Here is a 20,813-nt window from a genome sequence, read left to right as displayed (position 1 = left end):
ACTTGTGTGAAGTAACCACAAAAAATGTTTTAAGAGAATTTAAAAATCTTCCTCAATCTCACCACCTGAACACAACTATACTTCTACATTGAAGTTATATTGTATTTTTAACTTTAATAAATAATGCCATAACCTTAGTTCTACCCCTTGTTTTATTATTACTCCCATATTGTGGGCCCAAACTTTTGGGAACACTGTTGTTTCAAAGTGAAAGAAGATGCAGTTCAGTATCTTGACTCAGGTAGGAACAAGTGCTGAGAATGGAAAAGAAGGAATGAAAGAAGCAAAGATATTTACTGAGCAGATATTCTGTACCAGGTACATCATTTAACAATAATCCAGCCCTGAGGCCCAGAGGGAAATCAAGGCACTGTGTAGTGAGAGTTCAGTCAATGTCCCTAGATTGTAAGTAACATATCTGTATTCAGGCTTATTGTCTGACTCCAGAATTGATCTGTTTTCTTTTCACTACATTTCAGGAAGATGAGTGTTAGGAATTGCTAAACCTTTTAAAAAAATCTATAAGCATTTCTATTCACCTCTCGAAAATAATGGAATTCCCATGTTTTTGTGAAATGCCTGATGACATTCAAAGATACTAAACACTATATTTTAAAATAGGGAAAGATAAGTCCTGTTTATTATGAACCCTTGATTTGATTGTTGCCTTTTTTCGAACTACATTGCTTAGTGAGAATTTGAGTAGGTGTTGGGAAAAGAAAACCGTTATGTAAAATCTTCATTCTAATTTAGAGCTTTTTTTTTTCATGCATTCAACAAATATATTAAAATGTCTTTCTCTGGTTGGGGTACATTACTTCTTCGTAAAATAATCATATTTTCAACAGGTGATCATCAATATAGAGCAATAGAAAGATTGGGTTTTGGAATGAACAGATCAGGATTTGAATACTAGAACTTCCACACACTAGCTATACTGCCTTGAAAAGATTATTCATTCTTTTTGAATTTCAGTGTTCTCATCTGTAAATTGGGGTTAATAGTAGAGGATACTTCAAGGAGTGTTTGTGTACGTGTGTGCACATGCAGGTATGCATGTGTGCATGTGATGGTGTGTAAACATTAAGTTAATTAATACGTTGAAACATTTAGCACAGTTCTTGACACATAGTGATGAGCCCATAAAATGTAAGCTATTGTTACTATTAATATAGGCAATGCTAGTCCTATGGTTTATACGAAGCTAGACTGCACTAATTAGCTTTGGATCTTGGGCAAATTACTTAACCTTTCTGTGCCTGGTTTTCTCATCTGTAAAATAGGGTGATAATAGTACCCACTCATGGGGTTGTTATGATGATTAAATGAGTTAATATTCTTAAAGCAATTAGAGCCTTATCTGACACTTTCTAATTCCTTCTGGTAACATTGTTATAGCTGAAATTTACAAGAATTTCAAACCATAGCTATCAGAAGGTAGAAAGCTTCCCACATAACAGATCAGGTTTATGATTATGGGATACATTGAAACTATTAGCAGCCAGAGGGCTGAGGGGCCAGGAGATGTGTTTCAGATTTTGAAAAGGAAGAAGCGTAGAAAGAAGGGAAGACTATTGGTAAAGGTTTGTGCATCTCAAATGTGTACAAGATGACTGTAAATACTATACCTCTGTTTCAAATAAATAATAGAAGTAATTGGTTCTCTAAACTGTCTGGTGGTAACATTTTCAAAAAATAAGTATGATTTGGAAAAACTACCACATTAAATATGGCTAATGTATGTTGCTTATATTTTGGTATAAATGAATTCCTAAAGAATAACTTTTTCCTTTTAAGGTGATTGGTCTGTGTATTGCATGATTACTGAGAATTCTAAGTCATATTTTATGAACAGGGATTACTAAGCTCTCTAATTTTCAGGGTTTTTTGAGGGTGGAGTGGAATATGTTTTTCAAAGTCTCTGTGTAACTTGGCTTAAAACTCTGATATTTTCCGATGTAGACAGCAATTGTCTTATATCTTTGTCAAATGCTAACAGTTCATTAAATCATAGGGCCTAGAAGCCAGAATTATTGCTTTTTTTTTTTTCTCCTGTAGAAGGGACACTACTAACCTAACCTGTGTGGTATTTGTTTTTATTTATTTATTTGTTTTTATTTTTGTTTTTTGTTTTTATTTTTTACTTGACCTGATGATAGCTTCTCAAAGGAAAATAAAGATTCTGTTAGTTAAAAAAAGGACTTATTATTAGGGGAAAGAAATATCTTGTTTGGTTTGTATCTTCAACTATATCAAAATTAAACATGTGTATATATCAAATATATTTAGTAATCACTGAGAAGCAAATGAGCAAGTGCTAAGCATTTACCATTTTACTAGTGATATTTTATTACTGTTAAAGAATTGACAGTTTTAAAAGAATGTTGATTTCAGTTCATTATTCAGTTTTGACAGTTTATTTAATTCGATAAAATGACCTTTTAAAATGCACATAACAAATATTTAAAAAAACAAGAAAAACGTTTTGATGAGACAAGACTTTTGATGGCAATACCAAAATGTAACTTTCTAGGTTTGAATAAGGCTAGTCTTTCACTAATAACATGTATGATGGCAAAAACATGTGTGAAGTTAGAGTCACAACAAATCTTGAGCTCTTTTCCAGTGTGTAGTACTTTTCAAGTTTGTCAGGGGTATGGAGAAAAGTAGTTTCACTCCCAATTTGAACCTCTTATTCTTTACTTGAAAGGTTTCATCTAAAGAGGACTGGTCTTACGAAAGCAAATTTGCACATCATAGACAACACTTCACAGATGGAAACCATAAAATGCTTCACCAGGCTGAGCTTCACTTCAAACTCCCCCAAAGTGCAGATCAATTACGCAAGTTCAAAGACACTATTTATCTTACTCAGGTAAGCCATTTTTATTCTGGGTTTCAACAGCTACCTGCAGTTAGCACAAAGAGATCCTGTAGATTTTATAAGCCTTTTGTGGTGAAAAATATTCAGGTTTTCATTTTGCTGATTAAAGAAAATGATCTGCGTCAAAATGGGTATTTGATGACATGTAGGACTTGAAATAGTTAATTTTTGGCATTTGTCTCTCTTACAAGAACAGCTCACAAAGTTCTACAACAAATTGTGCATTAAAATCTTCCCTAGCTCAAGATTACTATCAAGGTTCAGTAATTAAGTCAGTAGCATTTGCCAAGGAAAAAATGGGACAATGGAACACAATAGAGTCCAGAAACAGACTCATGTATGATATAATCACCTGATTTATGGTCACAATGCTACTGCAATCCTGTGGGAAAAGATAGTCTTATCAATAAACAGTACTGTATCAAGTGGATATCTTTATGGGAAATAAATGAACTGTGACTCCATATACAAAAATTAATTTGATTAGTGATCAAACACTCAATTGGGAAAGGTAGTACAATAAAGTTTCTAGGAGAAAACATAGGAGAATAGCTTCATGACCTTGGCATACACAAACGATTTCTTAAACAGAACATAAAAAATACAGACTATGAAAGAAAATAATGATAAATTGGACTTCATTAAAATTATGGACTTTTGTATATCAAAGGCACCATTAAGAGAGAGAAAATGCAAGCCACAGATTGGGGAACAATATTTGTAGTACATATGTCTGACAAAAGATTTGTGTTTAGAATAAAGAACTTCTATAAAGCAATAAGAAAAAAGACAGACAACCTGTTAAAAAATGGACAAAAACCTTGAACAGGCACTTCATCAGAGAAGATAACCAGATGGTCAGGAAGTATATGCAAATATGCTCAATTTCATTCTTAATCCAGGAAATGCAAATTAGAGCCATGCCAGGATACTCCTACACACTGTGTATACAATGTAATTTTAGCAGAATGGCTAAAATTAGAAAGATTGACAATACCAACTGTTGGTGAGGAGGTGGGACAGCTGGGACTTCTAGACATTGTTAGTAGGAGTGGAAATTTGTTTAAACAGTTTGGAAATCTTATGGCAGTATTTACCCAAGTTAAACATTTGCTTTCTTCATGAATCAGCATTTCTACTCTTAGCTAGGTACCCAAGAAAAAGGAGTGCATACATCTGCCAACAGACATCTAAAATAATGTTCATTGCAGCTTTACTCATAATAGCCCCAAACTGGAAACAACCTAAATGTTCTTTAACAGAAGAATTTACAAACAAATTATGGAATATTTATACAATGGAATACTCCACAACAATAAAAAAGAATGAGCTACTGCTATCAGCTTCAACCTTGATGAATATTATAGACATTATGTTGAGCAAAAGAAACATTGTAGTTTCACTATAGACAAAATGAATCAAGATGATATAGAACAAGTTAATGGTAACCACTCTTGTGGAGGAAGATGGTGCATTATGATTAGGAAAGGGTACAAGGAAACTCTGGCCTGCTAAAAAAGTTTTGTATCTTGATCTGGGTACTAGTTACATGGGTGTATACATATGTTAAAATTCACTGAGTTGTACACTTAAGATCTGTTCATATTATATTGTGTACCTTACTAGATTATTTTTAAACAGCTCTACTGAGATATAATTGACATACCGTAAAATACCAAGAGATTGTTTTAAGTGTACAATCAAGTGATTTTTAGTATATTTATTGAGTCATGCGACCATCACCATAATACAACTTTCGAACATTTCTGACACTCCAAAAAGATCCCTCTTGCCCATTTAAAAAAAAATTTATTTATTTATGTTTAAATTTTTGGCTGCATTGGGTCTTCGTTGCTGCGCATGGGCTTTCTCTAGTTGCGGCGAGCGGGGGTACTCTTCGTTGCAGTGCACAGCCTTCTCATTGTGGTGGCTTCTCTTGTTGTGGAGCACGGGCTCTAGGCAGATGGGCTTTATTAGTTGTGGCGCACAGGATCAGTAGTTGTGGTGCACAGGCTCAGTAGTTGTGGCACACGGGCTTAGTTGCTCTGCGGCATGTGGGATCTTCCTGGACCAGGGCTCAAGCCTGTGTCCCCTGCATTGGCAGGCGGATTCTTAACCACTGCGCCACCAGGGAAGTCCCCCCTCTTGCCCATTTGTAATCACTCTCCTTTCTCACTTTCAGTCCCAGGCAAACATTAATTTGCTTTCTGTTTCTATAGATTTTACTTGTCTCAACATTATAATATGTGATCTTTGGTATGTGGCTTCTTTCACCAAGCATGTTTTTGAAGTTCTTCCATGTTATAGCCATATATCTGCGCTTCATTTCTCTTTCTTGCTAAATAATATTCTGTTGTATGGATATATCATGTTTTACTTACCTATTCATCAGTTGATGGACATTTGGATTATTTCCAATTTTTGACTATTATGAATAACACTGCTATGAATATTTGCATATACATCTTTGTACCTATATTTTCATTCCTCTTGAGTAGAAATATATGAGTGAAATTGCTGAGCTATATGATAAATTTATGTTTAACTTTTAAAGAAAATATTGACCTGAATTTTGGATAATATTTTTATCTTAATGTTTACAATTTATATTTTTTTTCAGACATGACCAATTTATTGAGAAAACTCAAATTTCAGTTTGGCGAAGTATAACCAGGGGCAGAGTTTGGGATAATCATTTCATTGGCGGCAACTACATTTTCTAGAGCTAATTGGCCATAGGGTAGTATCTGAAGGAAAGAAAACAAAACTTTAAAAAATAATTTAAATTATTGGGTGTGTGATAAACATACATATTTGCAGAGGAAACCAAACAAACAACCAGCTTACACAACTGAGGCATGAGAAATGCTGTTGCTAGTAGAAACCCTTTATTCCATTTAGTTTGACAGACATTAAACACCTGATTTGTTCCAGACAGTGGGCTAGCTGCCAGGGTTGAGGTGGAAGCACAAAAATCACCAAGACATCATCCCTGTCCTTAAGAAGTTTACAACAGCACATGGAAAAATGAGGGCTACTGGTGAAGTGCCAAAAAACTGCTCAAGAAACCTGGAGGGAGGAGAGTTTACCTTTACTTCTCAGCAGAGGTTGAGGTTGGGACCCTCTTAAATTAGGTGGTGTGGGTGAGGCAGGGAATCGCATGCCGCCGAGTAAAGAAAACTCTGGTGTCTAAGCATGTCTTGGCAACAGGAAATGGTCTAGTTCCTCCACAGCCTTCAGTGTGTGAGAGGGAAAGGGATATTCAAAGGTATTTAGTTTTATTTGAATCCCTCTCATCATTAGAACACTGTAAGAGATTGACAAGGAAGTGAAAAATGATTAAAAGAAAACACACATCCAAGTTGGAAGAGGCACAGACATAGACGGGAAATACCATTTCATAGTTTTAGTGTAAACTCAACTGCTTGTGTATATCCATTTAGTAGCTTAAGTAAAACCATCAAAAGGGGAAAAAAACTCCACTAGCAGCGCCATGGTTCATCATGGCAGAACATGGTCTCTCCTGTTAGACTATAAAGCTAGCTTTGGCTACTGCCATGGTGGATGTAAGGGCACAGTGGAAACTAAGTTCACTTTTAGTTTACAAACTAAAGTCTGTAAACATTTCCACCTTAACTGAACATAGATGACAAAGAAGGCTTAGAAGAGAGAATTTGGGGAGAGAGATGAAGTCTTTGTAGTCTAACTGAACTAAAAATGACTTGGGATGCTTCATCTCCTATTTAAAAAATACAGGATGACAAAGTCTGAATAATAGTTTGCTATGTGTATAACATACACCTCAAAAAAGAATTCTAACACAGCATACTACTAATCAAACATCAGTTTCTGCTTTTGCAGCTTACACAAATTGCCTGAATTTTAATACTTTAGGGAACCTTTACAAATGCAACATACAACAAGTTGTAATATTATGCATCACCCTTAACTTCGGAATGTTTGGCTTATATTATTTTATCTCAAAGGAAAACTAATGTTTATAAATGTCATTTCCTATGGAATTAATTCATCACCCATTTTAAAAACTAAATTTTAGAAAAGGAGCTTCTCTGTAAGGTAAATTGGAATGCAAACACCTGCCAGGCTTTGATGAAATAAAAATAAACAACTTATATGACCAGCACCTCATAAAACCAAAATCTCCTTTTGAAGTACAAAGTTCAGTTCTTCTTGCCCTCTTAGTAAACACTAATCCGAACCCTCCCCGATCTAGGAACTGTTCTGGTTTGTTATGTCGTCACATACGTACAGTATTTTTTAACATTAAGAAATTCTTGACATGATACCATAAATAAATAGGTGGTTTTTAAAACCAAAGTGACTCAGAGTACTAGAACAGATATAATAGCACACTAAAATGGTTTAAAAGTAAAATTTAAAAAAATCTATCACGGTCTTATTAATTCAAATTAAAAATCAAAGATGAAGTATCCTTTCAGACCTATATACATCAAGATGCCAGTTCTTATAAAAATATACTTTAGTTGTAAATGCTAGATATGTAAAAATAAAACAAAAATTTTTAATTGATAAGGAAAACAGTAACTTTTGCCATTAAAATTTAAGTTCTTTTAATGTTTTTAATATTAGAGTTGGGGAAAATTCATTAAAGTTAAATAAAATTAATATAAAATTATTTTTATATTTTTATTATATTTCATGAACCTGTGAATATACACACGTTAAGACTATTTGAGAACTACTGCTTATTTGTCTGATATTTTTGCTATACTTGTTTCAATTTCTGAGAGAGAAGGTAAGAGCCTATTCCCAATCATATGATCTGCAGTAATGTATTAAACATCACATTTTAATTTTTGCCTCTTAGCATCTAAGAACGTACCAGTTTTTATACAAACTCACGCTCACTCTCATCAGTTTTCTCCTGTATGAAAACACAAAACCCTGGATGGAAGTTGAAACAGAAAACTGTCAGCCAAAAGATTGTTTTTTTGGAAGGTGATAAACTGATGAAGAGAATTTAAAATTTTCAACTATAATATTATCAATTCAGGAAGTTTTTCCTATGTAATATGTAATTTATAAATTTACCTCATAGAATACAAGTTTAAGGATTCTGCTGATATCTGTTCCTTTTAAAGTGTTGCAGTTCATCCTTATTAGTTTTTTGTAGCCAATATTCTATAAAAGTGTCTCCGTTTTGATATATGAAATAGGATGATCCTTATTTGCACACATGTGTGCATGTGTGAACCTTTTCAGCTGTTGTTTTCCATGCTGGCTTTCCTCCTCCCGGCTGTTCGTTTTATTACCGTTACTTTATTCTACTTCCCCAAACCGCATTCAAAGAACTAACAGAAATAATTGTTCTTTCTGAACTCATGAGCATCAGAGGTACACAGCCAGGAGCTGGTGTAGAAGTGGGATTATTTATTGGCGGTTTTTGTTGGTGATGGCTTTTGTCTGATCCTTTAAGCACAAGCGTCCTATCAGGCATTGGCTGGGAATTGGACTTATCCCTGTTGGTTCTACCTTGGGACTTTTTGATATACTAGATGGGATCTGAGCTGAAAGAAATCGGAATTATGATTTTTTTGTTGTTGTTTGTTTTCAGTGTTGGACTTTCTTGACTGAGTACAGACAAGAAATGTTAGGGTAACAAGTTTTTTTCCCCTTACTATTTTGATATTAGAACAGTCATCTTTAACCTGTGTATAAGAAGTAAAACCTTTCTTTGGTCCATTTTCTCTGTTCCCACTCCCACCCCCTGATCTTGTTCTCATAATCTGTCATACTGTTCTGAAGAACTTGCCTGTGTGCCACTTTTTAAGACATTCTGTTAAGCAATTTATTTTGTGTGCAACTTTTAGAAAAATCTTGGCAGAGAATGCTGTGCAGTAAGTTTCTTTACATTTAGATCCTTCCCTAGCTTCTCTTTATCTTACAACCACAAAGGTATCCCTTAGGCTCTTACCTCTTTAATTCTTCTAATATTCGAAAATAATCTTGCCCCACCTTTCATTCTCCTACTTTAACCTGTTGTATTGTATTCCAAATAACCTACATACCTAGGCACACTCTCTTAAGCTGTGTCACAAAGACCTTGCTGCTTAGTTTGAGGACCGTCTACACTAACAAATCTGTTAGGTGACTTACTCGGCCACCGTAGCCTCTTGCCAGCGTCTTAGAGAGGAAGCTGGGCTATGGACAGTCTTTACTAACCCCTTAGCTTATAGCCCCCTCTAGTGCTTTCATTTATTCTTCACATATTTGTTGTGCATGTAATGAGGGCTAGAAGTTTGGGGATGTCCTTGAGAGACTCAGAGTCTTTAGGGATCCATTTTATCTACCCATGTTGCAAGTTACTTGATCATAAGAACTAAGAAAAAAAAGCAGGCTATGCTGTAGGTTCAGGTGTTGATGATACCTGCTACCCTGGAACAGTGTCTTGTTCGGTAAACAGCACTGAGATGTGATGGGGATCCAGGCCATGCTGAGCTTTTAAGTTGGGGGTAGGGTGGGTAAAGGAGGGGAATGAAGGTAAGATTAGTAACACAGTATATTATACACTAGTGTATTATATTTATATGCATCACGTAATTTAACAGTCAAGCAGACAATTAGCATTCTTTGCGTGTCCACTCAAACACCCGACCCTGGGGCAGGAAGGTGCCTTGTATACCTTCTCATGTAATCTAACATCTCTAGACATCTCTGTTACTGTTTCCATTTTAGACATGAGGAAACAGGCTCAGAAAGGTTTTTCCCAAGTTCTCAGGGCAATGAATGGAGCAGGTTTCTGCTTTTTAAACTATAATATTAAATCTCTTCACAACTGAGATAAGGGAAATTCTATAACTACTGAGGTGGTTGGTTGAACTATAACATCAATTTTTAACAGTTAAGTAAAGCAGACTTCAGAAATTTGGCACAATAGAGAATATGAACAAAGCCAAAAGTTAATTCTTCGAAAAGATCAACAAAATTGAAAAACATTTAGCTAGCTTGGCCAAGAAAATAAGAGAGAAGACTCAATTTACTAAATCAGGAATGAAAGAAGGAACATTACTGTTGACCTTACAGAAATAAAAAGGGTGATAAGGAAATACTGTAAACAATTCTGTGACAAGTGATATATCCTAAATGAAATGGACAAATTCCTAGAAAGACACAAACTATGAAACCTGACTCAAGAAGAAATAGACAAGGGCTTCCCTGGTGGCGCAGTGGTTGAGAGTCTGCCTGCCGATGCAGGGGACATGGGTTCGTGCCCCGGTCTGGGAAGATCCCACATGCCGCGGAGCCGCTGGGCCCATGAGCCATGGCCGCTGAGCCTGCGCGTCCGGAGCCCGTGCTCCGCAACGGGAGAGGCCACAGCAGTGAGAGGCCCGTGTAACACACACACACACACACACACACACACACACACACACAAAAGAAATAGACAATATGAATAGACCTTTAACAACTAAAGAGATTGAGTTAGTAATTCAAAAACTTCCCTCACTAGTGAATTCTAAAAAATATTTAAGGAAGAATTAACACAATCCTTCACAAACTCTTCAAAAAAATAGAAGAGGCAAAATTGCTTCCTAACTCATTCCGTGAAGGCATTGTTATCCTGATACTAAAACTGGACAAAGACATATCAAGAAAAGTACACTACAGACCAATATCCCTTATGAATATAGACAGAAGAAAGTCTTCAGTGAAGTAATAATCCAAATCCAGCAGCAATATAAAAAGGTTTATATATCACAGTCAAGTGGGATTTATCTCAGAAATGCAGGGCTGCTTCAATGTATGAATGTCAATCAATGTAATACACCATATTAATAGAATAAAGGAAAAACAACTACATGATATTCTCAATAGATGAAGAAAAAGCACTAGCCAAAATCCAACACCCTTTCATGATAAAAAAATTCAACAAACTAGGAATAGAAAGGAGCTTCCTTGACCTGAAAAAGAACATCTGTGAAGAACCCATAGCTAATATCATATTTAATAGTGAAAGAAAGAGAGCTTTCCCCCTAAGATCAGGAACAAGACAACGATGCCTGCTCTTGTCACTTCTATTCAACATTGTACTGGAGATTCTAGTCAGCACAATTAGGCAAGAAAATGAAATAAAAGGCATCCAGATTGGAAAGAAAGAAGTAAAACTATATCTGCTGATGAATGATCTTATATATAGAAAACCATAAAAAAATTACCTAAAACCTATTAGAACTAATAATTTAGCAACTTTGCTAAAATCCTATTGATATAGGATCAATATACAAATATCAGTTGTATTTTAAGCAATAAAAAGTTTGAAAATTAAATTAAGTAAACAATAGTCTCAGAAAGTATATAATACTTTGGAACATATTTAACTAAAGAGACATAAGACTTGCACACTGAAAACTACAAAACATTATTGATGGCAATTAAGGAAATGGAAAGGCATTCTGTGTTCATGGATTAGAAGACTTAATAATGTGTCAGATGGCAGATGGCAGAACTCCCCAAATTGATCTACAGATTCAACACAACTCCTATCAAAATTCCTACTACCGCCTTTGTAGAAATGGGCAAAGTGATCCTAAAATTTATATAGAAATGCAAGGCACTAAGAATAGTCAAAACAATCTTGAAAAAGAAGAACAAGTTTAAAACACTTCCTGCTTTTTTTTTTTTTTTTTTTAGGTGTTGGGGGTAGTTTATTAATTAATTAATTTATTTTTGCTGTGTTGCGTCTTTGTTTCTGTGCAAGGGCTTTTTCTAGTTGTGGCAAGCGGGGGCCACTCTTCATTGCAGTGCACGGGCCTCTCACTATGGCGGCCTCTCTTGTTGCGGAGCACAGGCTCCAGACACGCAGGCTCAGTAGTTGTGGCTCACGGGCTTAGTTGCTCCGCGGCATGTGGGATCCTCCCAGGCCAGGGCTGGAACCCATGTCCCCTGCATTAGCAGGCAGACTCTCAACCACTGTGCCACCGGGGAAGCCCCCAACACTTCCTGCTTTTAAAACTTACTACGAACTATAGTAATCAAGGCAGTGTGGTACTGGCATAAGGACAGACATACAGATTGATTAAAAAGACTTGAGAGTCAGAAATAAACACATACATCTATGGTCAATTGATTTTCTACAAGGGTGCCAAGACAATAAAATGGAGAAAGAATAGTGCTTTGAACAAATGGTGCTAGAATAACTGAATATACACATGTCAGAGAATGAATTTGGACCTCTACCTCACACTGTATACAAAAATTAAAATGGATTAAAGATCCAAATGTATGAAACTCTTAGAAGAAAACATAGGTGTAAATCTTTGTGAATTTTGATTAGGTAACAGTTTCTTAGATATGACACCAAAGCACAAGCAACCGAAGAAAAAAATAAATTGGACGTCATCAAAATTAAAAACTTGTGTGTGTCAAAGGACACTATCACAAAACTGAAAAGATAATCCACAGGATGGGAGAAAAAATTTGCAAGTCATATGTCTAATAAGGATGTAATGTCCAGAATATATTAAGAACTCTTACAACTCAATAATAAAGACAACCTAATTTACAAATGGGCAAAAGATTTGAAGAGACATTTCTCCAAAGAAAATGACCAATAGGTACATGAAAGGATGCACATTATTAGTCACTAGGGAAATGCAAATCAAAACCACATGAGATACCACTCATGTCCACTAGGATATCTAGAATTAAAAAAAAAAAAAGAAAATAACAAGTATTGGTAAGTGTATTGATCAGAATTCTCCAGAGAAACAGAACCAATATGATATATGTAGACATATAAAAGAGGAAAGGTGTTATAGGAATTGGCTCAAATGATTACAGAGGCCGAGAAATCCTACAGTCTGCCATCTGCAGGAAGGAGAAGCAGGAAAGCTGGTGGTATAATTCAGTTTGAGTCTTGAGGCCTGAGAACTGAGGGGCCATTGGTGTAAGTCCCAGAGTTCCAGGGCCCAAGAACCAGGAGCTCCAGTGTCAGAGGGTAAAAGAAGCTGTGTCCCAGCTCAAGAAGAGAGAGAGAATTCACCCTTCCTCTACCCTTTTGTTTGATTCAGGCCATCAACCAACTGGATGACGCTCACACTCTGGTGAGGACGGACCTTGTTTACTCAGTCTATTGAATCACCAAAAACATCCTCACAGACACACCCAGAAACAGTGTTCACCAGCTGTGTAGGCATCCCTTAACCCAGTCAAGTTCACACATAAAGTTAACCATCACAGTTAGGATGTGGAGAAATTAGAAACCTCAAATGTTGCTGGTGGGAATGTAAAATGGTACAGCTACTGTGGAAAAGTTTGTCAGTTTCTTAAAAAGTTAAACAGTTACCATAGGACACAGAAATTCTACTCTTAGGTATATATCCAAGAAAATTGAAAACATGTTCACACAAAAAGTTGTGTATAAATGTTCATAATAGCCAAAAAGTTAAAACAATCCAAATGTTTATCAGCCAATAAGTGGATAAACAAAATGTGGCATATCCATACAATGAAATAGTATTCAGCAGAATAAAAAGGTTTGAAATACTGGTACATACTACACCGTGGGTGAACCTTGAAAACTTCAGGCTAACTGAAGGAAGCCAGTCACAAAAGGCTATATATTGTATTATTCCACTTATGTGAAATGTCCGGAATAGGCAAATCCATAGAGACAGAATGTAGATGAGTGGCTTCCAGAAGCAGAGGAGAGAGGAGAGTGAGCAGGATCAGATGAACCAGTAGAGATTTTAGAGGGTGATGATGAAAATATTCTGGAATGCGGTAGTGGTGAGAGTTGCACAACCTGTGACTATACTAAAAACTAATGAATTATAAACTGTGAAAGAGTGAATTGTATAGTATGGATTATATCCAGTTAAAAAATGGCTTTATTGGAAGATCCTTATTGTCAGGATAATTTTAAGTAAATAAAGTATATAAATACCATCGTATCAGGAGAACTTATCACATGGCTTCTCCTAGTTCCAAGGGTAGAGGGTGTGGTTCTGAGCATGTAGCCCAGCTACAACTCCATCACTCTGGAGGAAGGGGAGAATGGGTTTCTGTAGACAGCAGCCTTCATCACAGTGGCAGAGCTAGAATTGGAACCTAGGTCTTGGTGTCCTGGTCCAATTTCTTTTTCCCATACCGTGTTTCTCTAAGGAGACTGATTTCGTAAGTGTAATCAAGCAAGCTGCTGAAAATAGGCATATTTTTGAACTAAAATAAGATTTGTCTGCTAACAGTGGGACTGAGTAACCTAGGAAATGACTAAGCATTTATCCTTCTCATATATAAAGATTGCTTTCTTTAGGAAAAGATGCAAGAATATATAAATACAGGTACAGTTTTTAAGGGGAAAGAGGCAGTTGCAGAGATTTTTTTTCCCCAGGGAAGTAGGATTGTACATTTTCCCTTTAAGATGGACAGTGGGCAATGGCCTTCTGCATGTTTATGAACAAAGGTGTCATTCATGAGCCCTAACTGGCACCCACTGGTTTGGATAAACCCAGATCCATGTTATAGGCGTGGCACCATCTGCCTGTGGAGGGTACTGCATGGTGCACGTGCCAGAACCCGGAGCACTGAAGAGCCTTGGTTATCACTTTCACACTAAACTCAGGTGTGATAGGCTACTAGTTAGAGCTTGTCTAGTGCCCTTTTCCTTTCATTCCTCGCAAGGCTTAGGAGTCCTGCTTGCCTTAAAAATTTTTTTAAGTTTAAAAGGATTGCTAATGTTTACCTATTAAACCAGAAAAGGCAAATTACAGCTAGGAGGGCTTGCCTGGTGGTGCAGTGGTTGAGAGTCCGCCTGCCGATGCAGGGGACACGGGTTCGTGCCCCGGTCCGGGAAGATCCCACATGCCATGGAGCGGCTGGGCCTGCGCGTCCGGAGCCTGTGCTCCGCAATGGGAGAGGCCACAACAGTGAGAGGCCCGGGTACCACAAAAAAAAAAAAAAAATTACAGCTAGGAAATTGTTAGAATAGATATACAGAAATAAATATTTTTTGCAGGTAGTTCTGAGAATTGAAATAGTTCAGGGACTGAAAACTCAAATGTTTGTAGGGGCCAGGCGGGTAATTTAAATGGATGAGAGTCTGAATATTGGGGATTGTGGCAAAATGGAGCATACAGGCCCTGACTTAAGACATTAGACAACAACAAGAAGAAACAAAAAGCACCCGCTCTGTGAGCCAATTAAAACCTGCGTGGGGCTGAGTTCTGCCTGGAGGCTAGCAGTTTATGGCAGTCTCTTGACTGGAACATAATATAGCAATGTGCAACAAGGACTTTAAAATGTGTCATATATTATTATCAAAAGAGACAACAGAAGAGGCAAAGAAATTAATTTGGACATAAAATGTTCTTTGCTCTTGTATTTAAAGAAAAAATCTGCAAACCATTCAAATGCCGAATAATTATTGGAGAATGATTCATCAAACTATGGTATAACTATGGAATCATTCAGAGCACAGAGATATATAGAAAATGCCAGGGCATCACATGGAAATGTACACATGTGAAAATTAAGTGAGAGTAGAATACAAAATTATGAATGTATATAAGTTACAGTATGTGTTAACAAAGATCAGGAAGGAATTTGGAGCGTTGTAAAAAATTTGCCACTCATCAGACTTTTTCCCCCTGAAAAGAAGCTTAAGTTCACCATGAAGAAAATGCAGGTCACCTCTACCAAACCCATCAGTAAAATATCTAATTGTCCTTTGGATTAGATCCAACTAAGCACAAGCATGACTGTTTCAATAGATATGGCTTTGTCCTAGAAGTTTCTGTTTTTGTTTTTTTTTTTTTTCTTTTTGCGGTATGCGGGCCTCTTACTGTTGTGGCCTCTCCCGTTGCGGAGCACAGGCTCCGGACGCGCAGGCCCAGCGGCCATGGCTCACGGGCCCAGCCGCTCCGCGACATATGGGATCCTCCCAGACCGGGGCACGAACCCATATCCCCTGCATCGGCAGGCGGACTCTTAACCACTGCGCCACCAGGGAGGCCCCCCTAGAAGTTTTTATTTTTGCCCGAAAGAGATGACTTAATTTCCTACTCTGGCATACACTGATGTTTTGTTCCCTACCTCAAAATTCTGATTTTTACTTTTCTCCTATTCACCCTGTTTATAAATCTGGATCCAAGGAAACGGATTACAGTCCCAAACTTCTTTTTTTTTTTTTTTTTGTGGTACACGGGCCTCTCACTGCTGTGGCCTCTCCCGTTGTGGAGCACAGGCTCCAGACGCGCAGGCTCAGCGGCCATGGCTCACGGGCCCAGCCGCTCCGCGGCATGTGGGTTCTTCCCGGACCGGGGCACGAACCCGCGTCCCCTGCATTGGCAGGCGGACTCTCAACCACTGCACCACCAGGGAAGCCCCCAAACTTCTTGAGTGACGCCCCTCCCTCCATTCTACTCGTGAGTCCACGCTGAACCAAGTCCCAAAGCAGAATATTGCAGGTCCTTTGGCTTCCTTGGTGTATCAGGAATGGCCCAGGTTTTGGAGATACTTCAGATCCTGGAAGTTCCAGAATTGTCGGCCAACACCCAAAGTGGTGTCCATGGTGGTGGCCATTTGATGCCCGTGCTTGGCCTGTCAGGGCTGGGCTAGCACCTCTGGGGTGTCTGGGGATCAGAATGCCTCTCCCCGTGTGTTCCTTATTGGTGTGATGAGGGCTTCCTCATCTTTTCCTCCTGTGATCCCTTTACACACAGTCCATAAAGCCTTAGCCGATTTTTCAGGAATCTCAGGATGAGAACAGAGACTTCTTGTTGTTCAGTGCCTCGGGTGTGTGTGCTGCAGGGCAGGGACTGTGGCTGGCTTGATTTTGTGCCCATGGGCCAATTTTAGCTTGGTTGGTGGGGACGTTATTTGGGGGCTCAGGTGATTTAAATAAGTTCAGATATTATCAACTTTTAAAAACAAATACAAAGGTTACTTTCCATGCTGATGTGAGGTTAAATCTCTAGTGGGCATGCATTGATAATTGGTGCTGCCCTCAGATCTGTTTCTACTAAAATTTCATTTGGCTGCTTTATCTTCACTGAACTTTCTAGAAATCGCTCCACAACACTGATTTTCTACAATAACTCGACAAACCTGTGAACGCTTAATCAAGGGACTTGATTTCTCTGTGCCTAGCTATCCAGGCCTAGAAGTAGATAAATCTCTTTCTTCTTTAGTTCAGATGAGATTGGTATTTTTAGAAAGAACTTGGTTAGAGATCCTGAGTCTAATTGTTACTCACCCGGGTCCTTGGACTCTTAGTCAGTAGAAATTGATAAGAGGCCAGAGGAGAATTTCAGGCAAGATTTTATCAGGACTCGTGCTGCAGCGTGAGGGAGCGAAAACAAGTAACAGGTGCCGTTGGTTCCCTGGCTCCTTAAAAGGGGGTGAGGCTGGAGGTGGACTGGTGGGTTGTCTGGGAGGCGTAGTTTAGGTGGTCTGTGCACCCCTCGGTGGTGCTGTGTGCAGGGGTCATGCGCAGTACCCTGCTTTTGCTTCCGACACCTCAGAAATGGCAGTTGGTTTGTGGCCTTTTTGTATCTGATTGTTCATAATTTGCTCCCACTGTGCGTGTGTGCAGCTAGTTTTAGTCCTGTATAGTTTCTTTGCATTCTGTTGCTTGCGGAGCTGTTTGTCCAGGTGCAAGCACTCTGGTAAAGGATCCCAGGTCCCAGCCTATCTCATAATTGCAGATTAACTTGACTGTTACAGATCATAGTTCTTAGGCCTATTTTTCGTATTTCATTCCTTGACTTAGTGCTAGACTAATATATTCAGAGAGTATCCTGTGGTCATTTTGAGCTGGCACCCTTACCACTCTGTTTGTGAGATTCTTACTTTCTTTAGAGTGTTGTTTGCCTGTTATCACTGCTGTGCTCCCAGTGGTCTGGTTCCTGAATGGAAAGGGCTTTTTTTTTTTTGCGGTACGCGGGCCTCTCACTGCTGTGGCCTCTCCCGTTGCGGAGCACAGGCTCCGGACGCGCAGGCTCAGCGGCCATGGCTCACGGGCCCAGCCGCTCCGAGGCACGTGGGATCCTCCCAGACCGGGGCACGAACCCACGTCCCCTGCATCGGCAGGCGGACTCTCAACCACTGCGCCAGCAGGGAAGCCCAAGAAAGGGCATTTCTTTACCTGCTCACAGGTAACATCACTTCTTGCCTAGAAGATTATCATAGATTTCTAAATGGTCTCCCTGAATGCCGTCTAGTCCCCTGACTCCTTTCAGCGGTCAGAGGCGCCTGTTGCAAATGCAAGTCTGGTCACTTCACCCTTTAGCTTAAAAGCTTTCTGTGACTCCAGTTGCCTTTAGGACGCATCCCAACCCTTCCCAGGTCTGGCCCCTGCATCCCACCAGTCTTGCTACCATTGCTGATGGCTCTCTGAGTTCAGGCTGCCTCGGCCTTCTTTCAGTTCTTTGCTGTGCATTCTCCTCTCACCACACGTGTCCTCTCTGGCTGCAGGGTTCTGCCCTCTCTCCTCTTTCCTGTACTTCGAGGCCAATCCCCCTCCTCAGCTAGACCCATTTCCCCTCCTATCCAGGCTCCTAACCTCACACACCTCTCTTTCTTAGCCCTCATTACTGTTTAAAGTTTCCATATATTTGTGTGATTCTTTGGTTAAGGTCTGTCTTCTACACAAGCCAATACGCTCCACAAGGGAGGGCTGTCTGTTTTTCCTGGGAGCGGGGCTTACCGTTACCAGCATGCAGCACACACTGTAGGTATTTATTGAATTTTTATTGAGCGGCCATGATTTCTTCTCGCTTTACCCTTCTGGAGTTTGACAGCTCTGCTTCATGTAAGTTGTAACTTCATCTGTGACTTCCTCACTGGCCAGCTCTCCTCGATCTAAAGGTCTGGCTTCACTGGAGCTTTTCTAGCTTTTTAGGAAGGCCTCTGAACTTAGTCTTCTAGTGGCCATATATGCATCCCTCTTTTTCCTCCTCTGTGAAAATCCAGACCCTACTCTAAGGCCGTCCTTTTCTCTGACTGGGGAATCCTTGCAGCTCTGACTGTCTCTCCAGGTTCTCCTTGGTGACCTCTCCTAATGAGCTCAGTGACCTCTTATTCAGGAGCCTCTCCTAACTACAGCTCCAAGCTAAGAGATGCGAGACCCACAGTGTCAGTAACAGCAGCAATAAAGGAGACTGGTTTTTCAATGATGATGACAGTAATTAAGGGTCTTGCATGAAGTTTTTTCATGCCTCTTAAATAAGAACTAAATGTACTTGTCTGTTTGTTGCAGTTTACCATCTGTTCTGCTATAACGAAGGAATTGCATTCATAAGAAGTTTTACAGTATCAAAAGGCATGATATAAAAACAATTCCTTGACTAGAAGAAAGGGGTTAGGGATTTGACAATATCAGAGTCATAATATAGTTCTTTTTCTATAGAATTTTTTTCTAATAAACTATTTTCTTAATAGCCACGAATGTGTTAGTAAAACCCATCACTGCCCAAAACTTAGTGTTTGACTACATATAGCATTTGTCTTTGTTTTCCATTGCCTCCACTGTCGTTGGCAAAGAACCTTTTACACCATCCTATTTCCACGATTACCTGATTACCCATTGTTAAGCCCAATACCAAGCTTCCCCCCAAACCCAGCTGTTATAGACAACAGCTTCTCATACTAAGGGGTTGGTTCCAGATCTACTATAATGATGGTGTATATAATGGTAATTAAGTTCCCAAATTTATTCAAGCCTATAATTTTCTCAGATCTAGACAGCCTACCTCAAGCAAAAACACCTGTGTTTTTTAAAAATCTTGCAATGGACTAAGCTTCTCTTTTTTTGAATAATCTTTTTTTTAAGGTTGAAGTGTAGTTGATTTACAACGTTGTAAGTTTCTGGTGTACAGCAACATGATTCAGTTATACATATATATATATTCTTTTTCATATTTTCCATTATGGTTTATTACAGGATACAGAATATAGTTCCCTGTGCTATACAGTAGGGCCTTGTTGTTTATTCTATATATAGTAGTTTGCATCTGCTAGTCCCAAACTCCCAGTTCAACCCTCCCCCTGCCCCTTGGCAACCACAAGTCTGTTCTCTATATCTGTGAGTGTATTTCTGTTTTGCAGATAAGTTCATTTGAAAAACACCTGTGTTGTAATGTTTTCCCCTGAATCAGGTGATGCAAGCCCAGTGTGTCAAAACAGAAACTGAATTCTACCGCCGCAGTCGCAGCGAGATAGTGGATGGAGAAGGGCACACCATGGGAGCACTTTATTGGCAGTTGAATGACATCTGGCAGGCTCCTTCCTGGTCTTCTCTGGGTAAGTGTTTCAGCATTCTTTGTGTGAGTGAGAGAAAGCCATACCTGTGGGGAGAGGCACTGAGAGAGCACAGAGCTGGAGGGGTCAGATGAATCCAAGCAGGACTCCAGGGAGAGGAGGCTGTCCAGCTGCTGGTCTCGGAGCTGCGGCCTCCTCTCCCACCTTCACGGTCTTTCCAGGAGCCTTAGAGGCAGCCTCACTATGAGTTCTGAGCTGTGCAGTCGCAAAAGCAGGCGAAGGAAGGGAAAGATTCGTGCATGAAGATCTCAGCCATGTGTCTTCTGATTGTTGCTTAGAATTTTGAATTTACTTAAGAGGACTTTCCAGGGCAAAAGGAGATTGACATAAGCACACCTTCTTCTGTTTAGGAGAATCCAACCACAGGAAAGTTTGGCCCAGCTGAGTGTTAAAATGTCCCTTTGCTGACTCCCCTTCAAGTCCATCAGGTCATCTTTCTTTTGCCCTGTTGATCTCTTGGGGGAAAGGGAATTGAGTGAGAAATCCAAGTTAAGAAGGTTTATCAGGTGAACCTGTCTGTTCAACGAGGAACAGGTGAGATGGCTGACATTGTACTTGCAGTTTGAATGATTTCATCCAGTTTGGTGCATTAAAAAAAATTAAGGTGTAATAATGAATGTTGGCCTTC

The 20,813-nt window shown here is 39.0% G+C and overlaps 1 protein-coding gene across 1 annotated transcript in view; it reads left to right on the top strand.

Annotated features, from left to right (window-relative positions):
• Positions 1-20,813, top strand: part of MANBA (mannosidase beta) — a 129,337-nt gene that overhangs the window by 93,498 nt on the left and 15,026 nt on the right. The window contains exons 13-14 of the mRNA XM_060115533.1: positions 2,711-2,875; positions 20,023-20,167. Of these exons, the coding sequence (XP_059971516.1) occupies positions 2,711-2,875; positions 20,023-20,167 (310 nt within the window). The remainder of the gene's footprint in view (positions 1-2,710; positions 2,876-20,022; positions 20,168-20,813) is intronic.

Source organism: Mesoplodon densirostris, chromosome 1, assembly GCF_025265405.1.
Source record: "Mesoplodon densirostris isolate mMesDen1 chromosome 1, mMesDen1 primary haplotype, whole genome shotgun sequence".
Lineage (NCBI taxonomy): Eukaryota > Metazoa > Chordata > Mammalia > Artiodactyla > Ziphiidae > Mesoplodon > Mesoplodon densirostris.
This window is presented reverse-complemented; position numbering and strand designations above follow the sequence as displayed.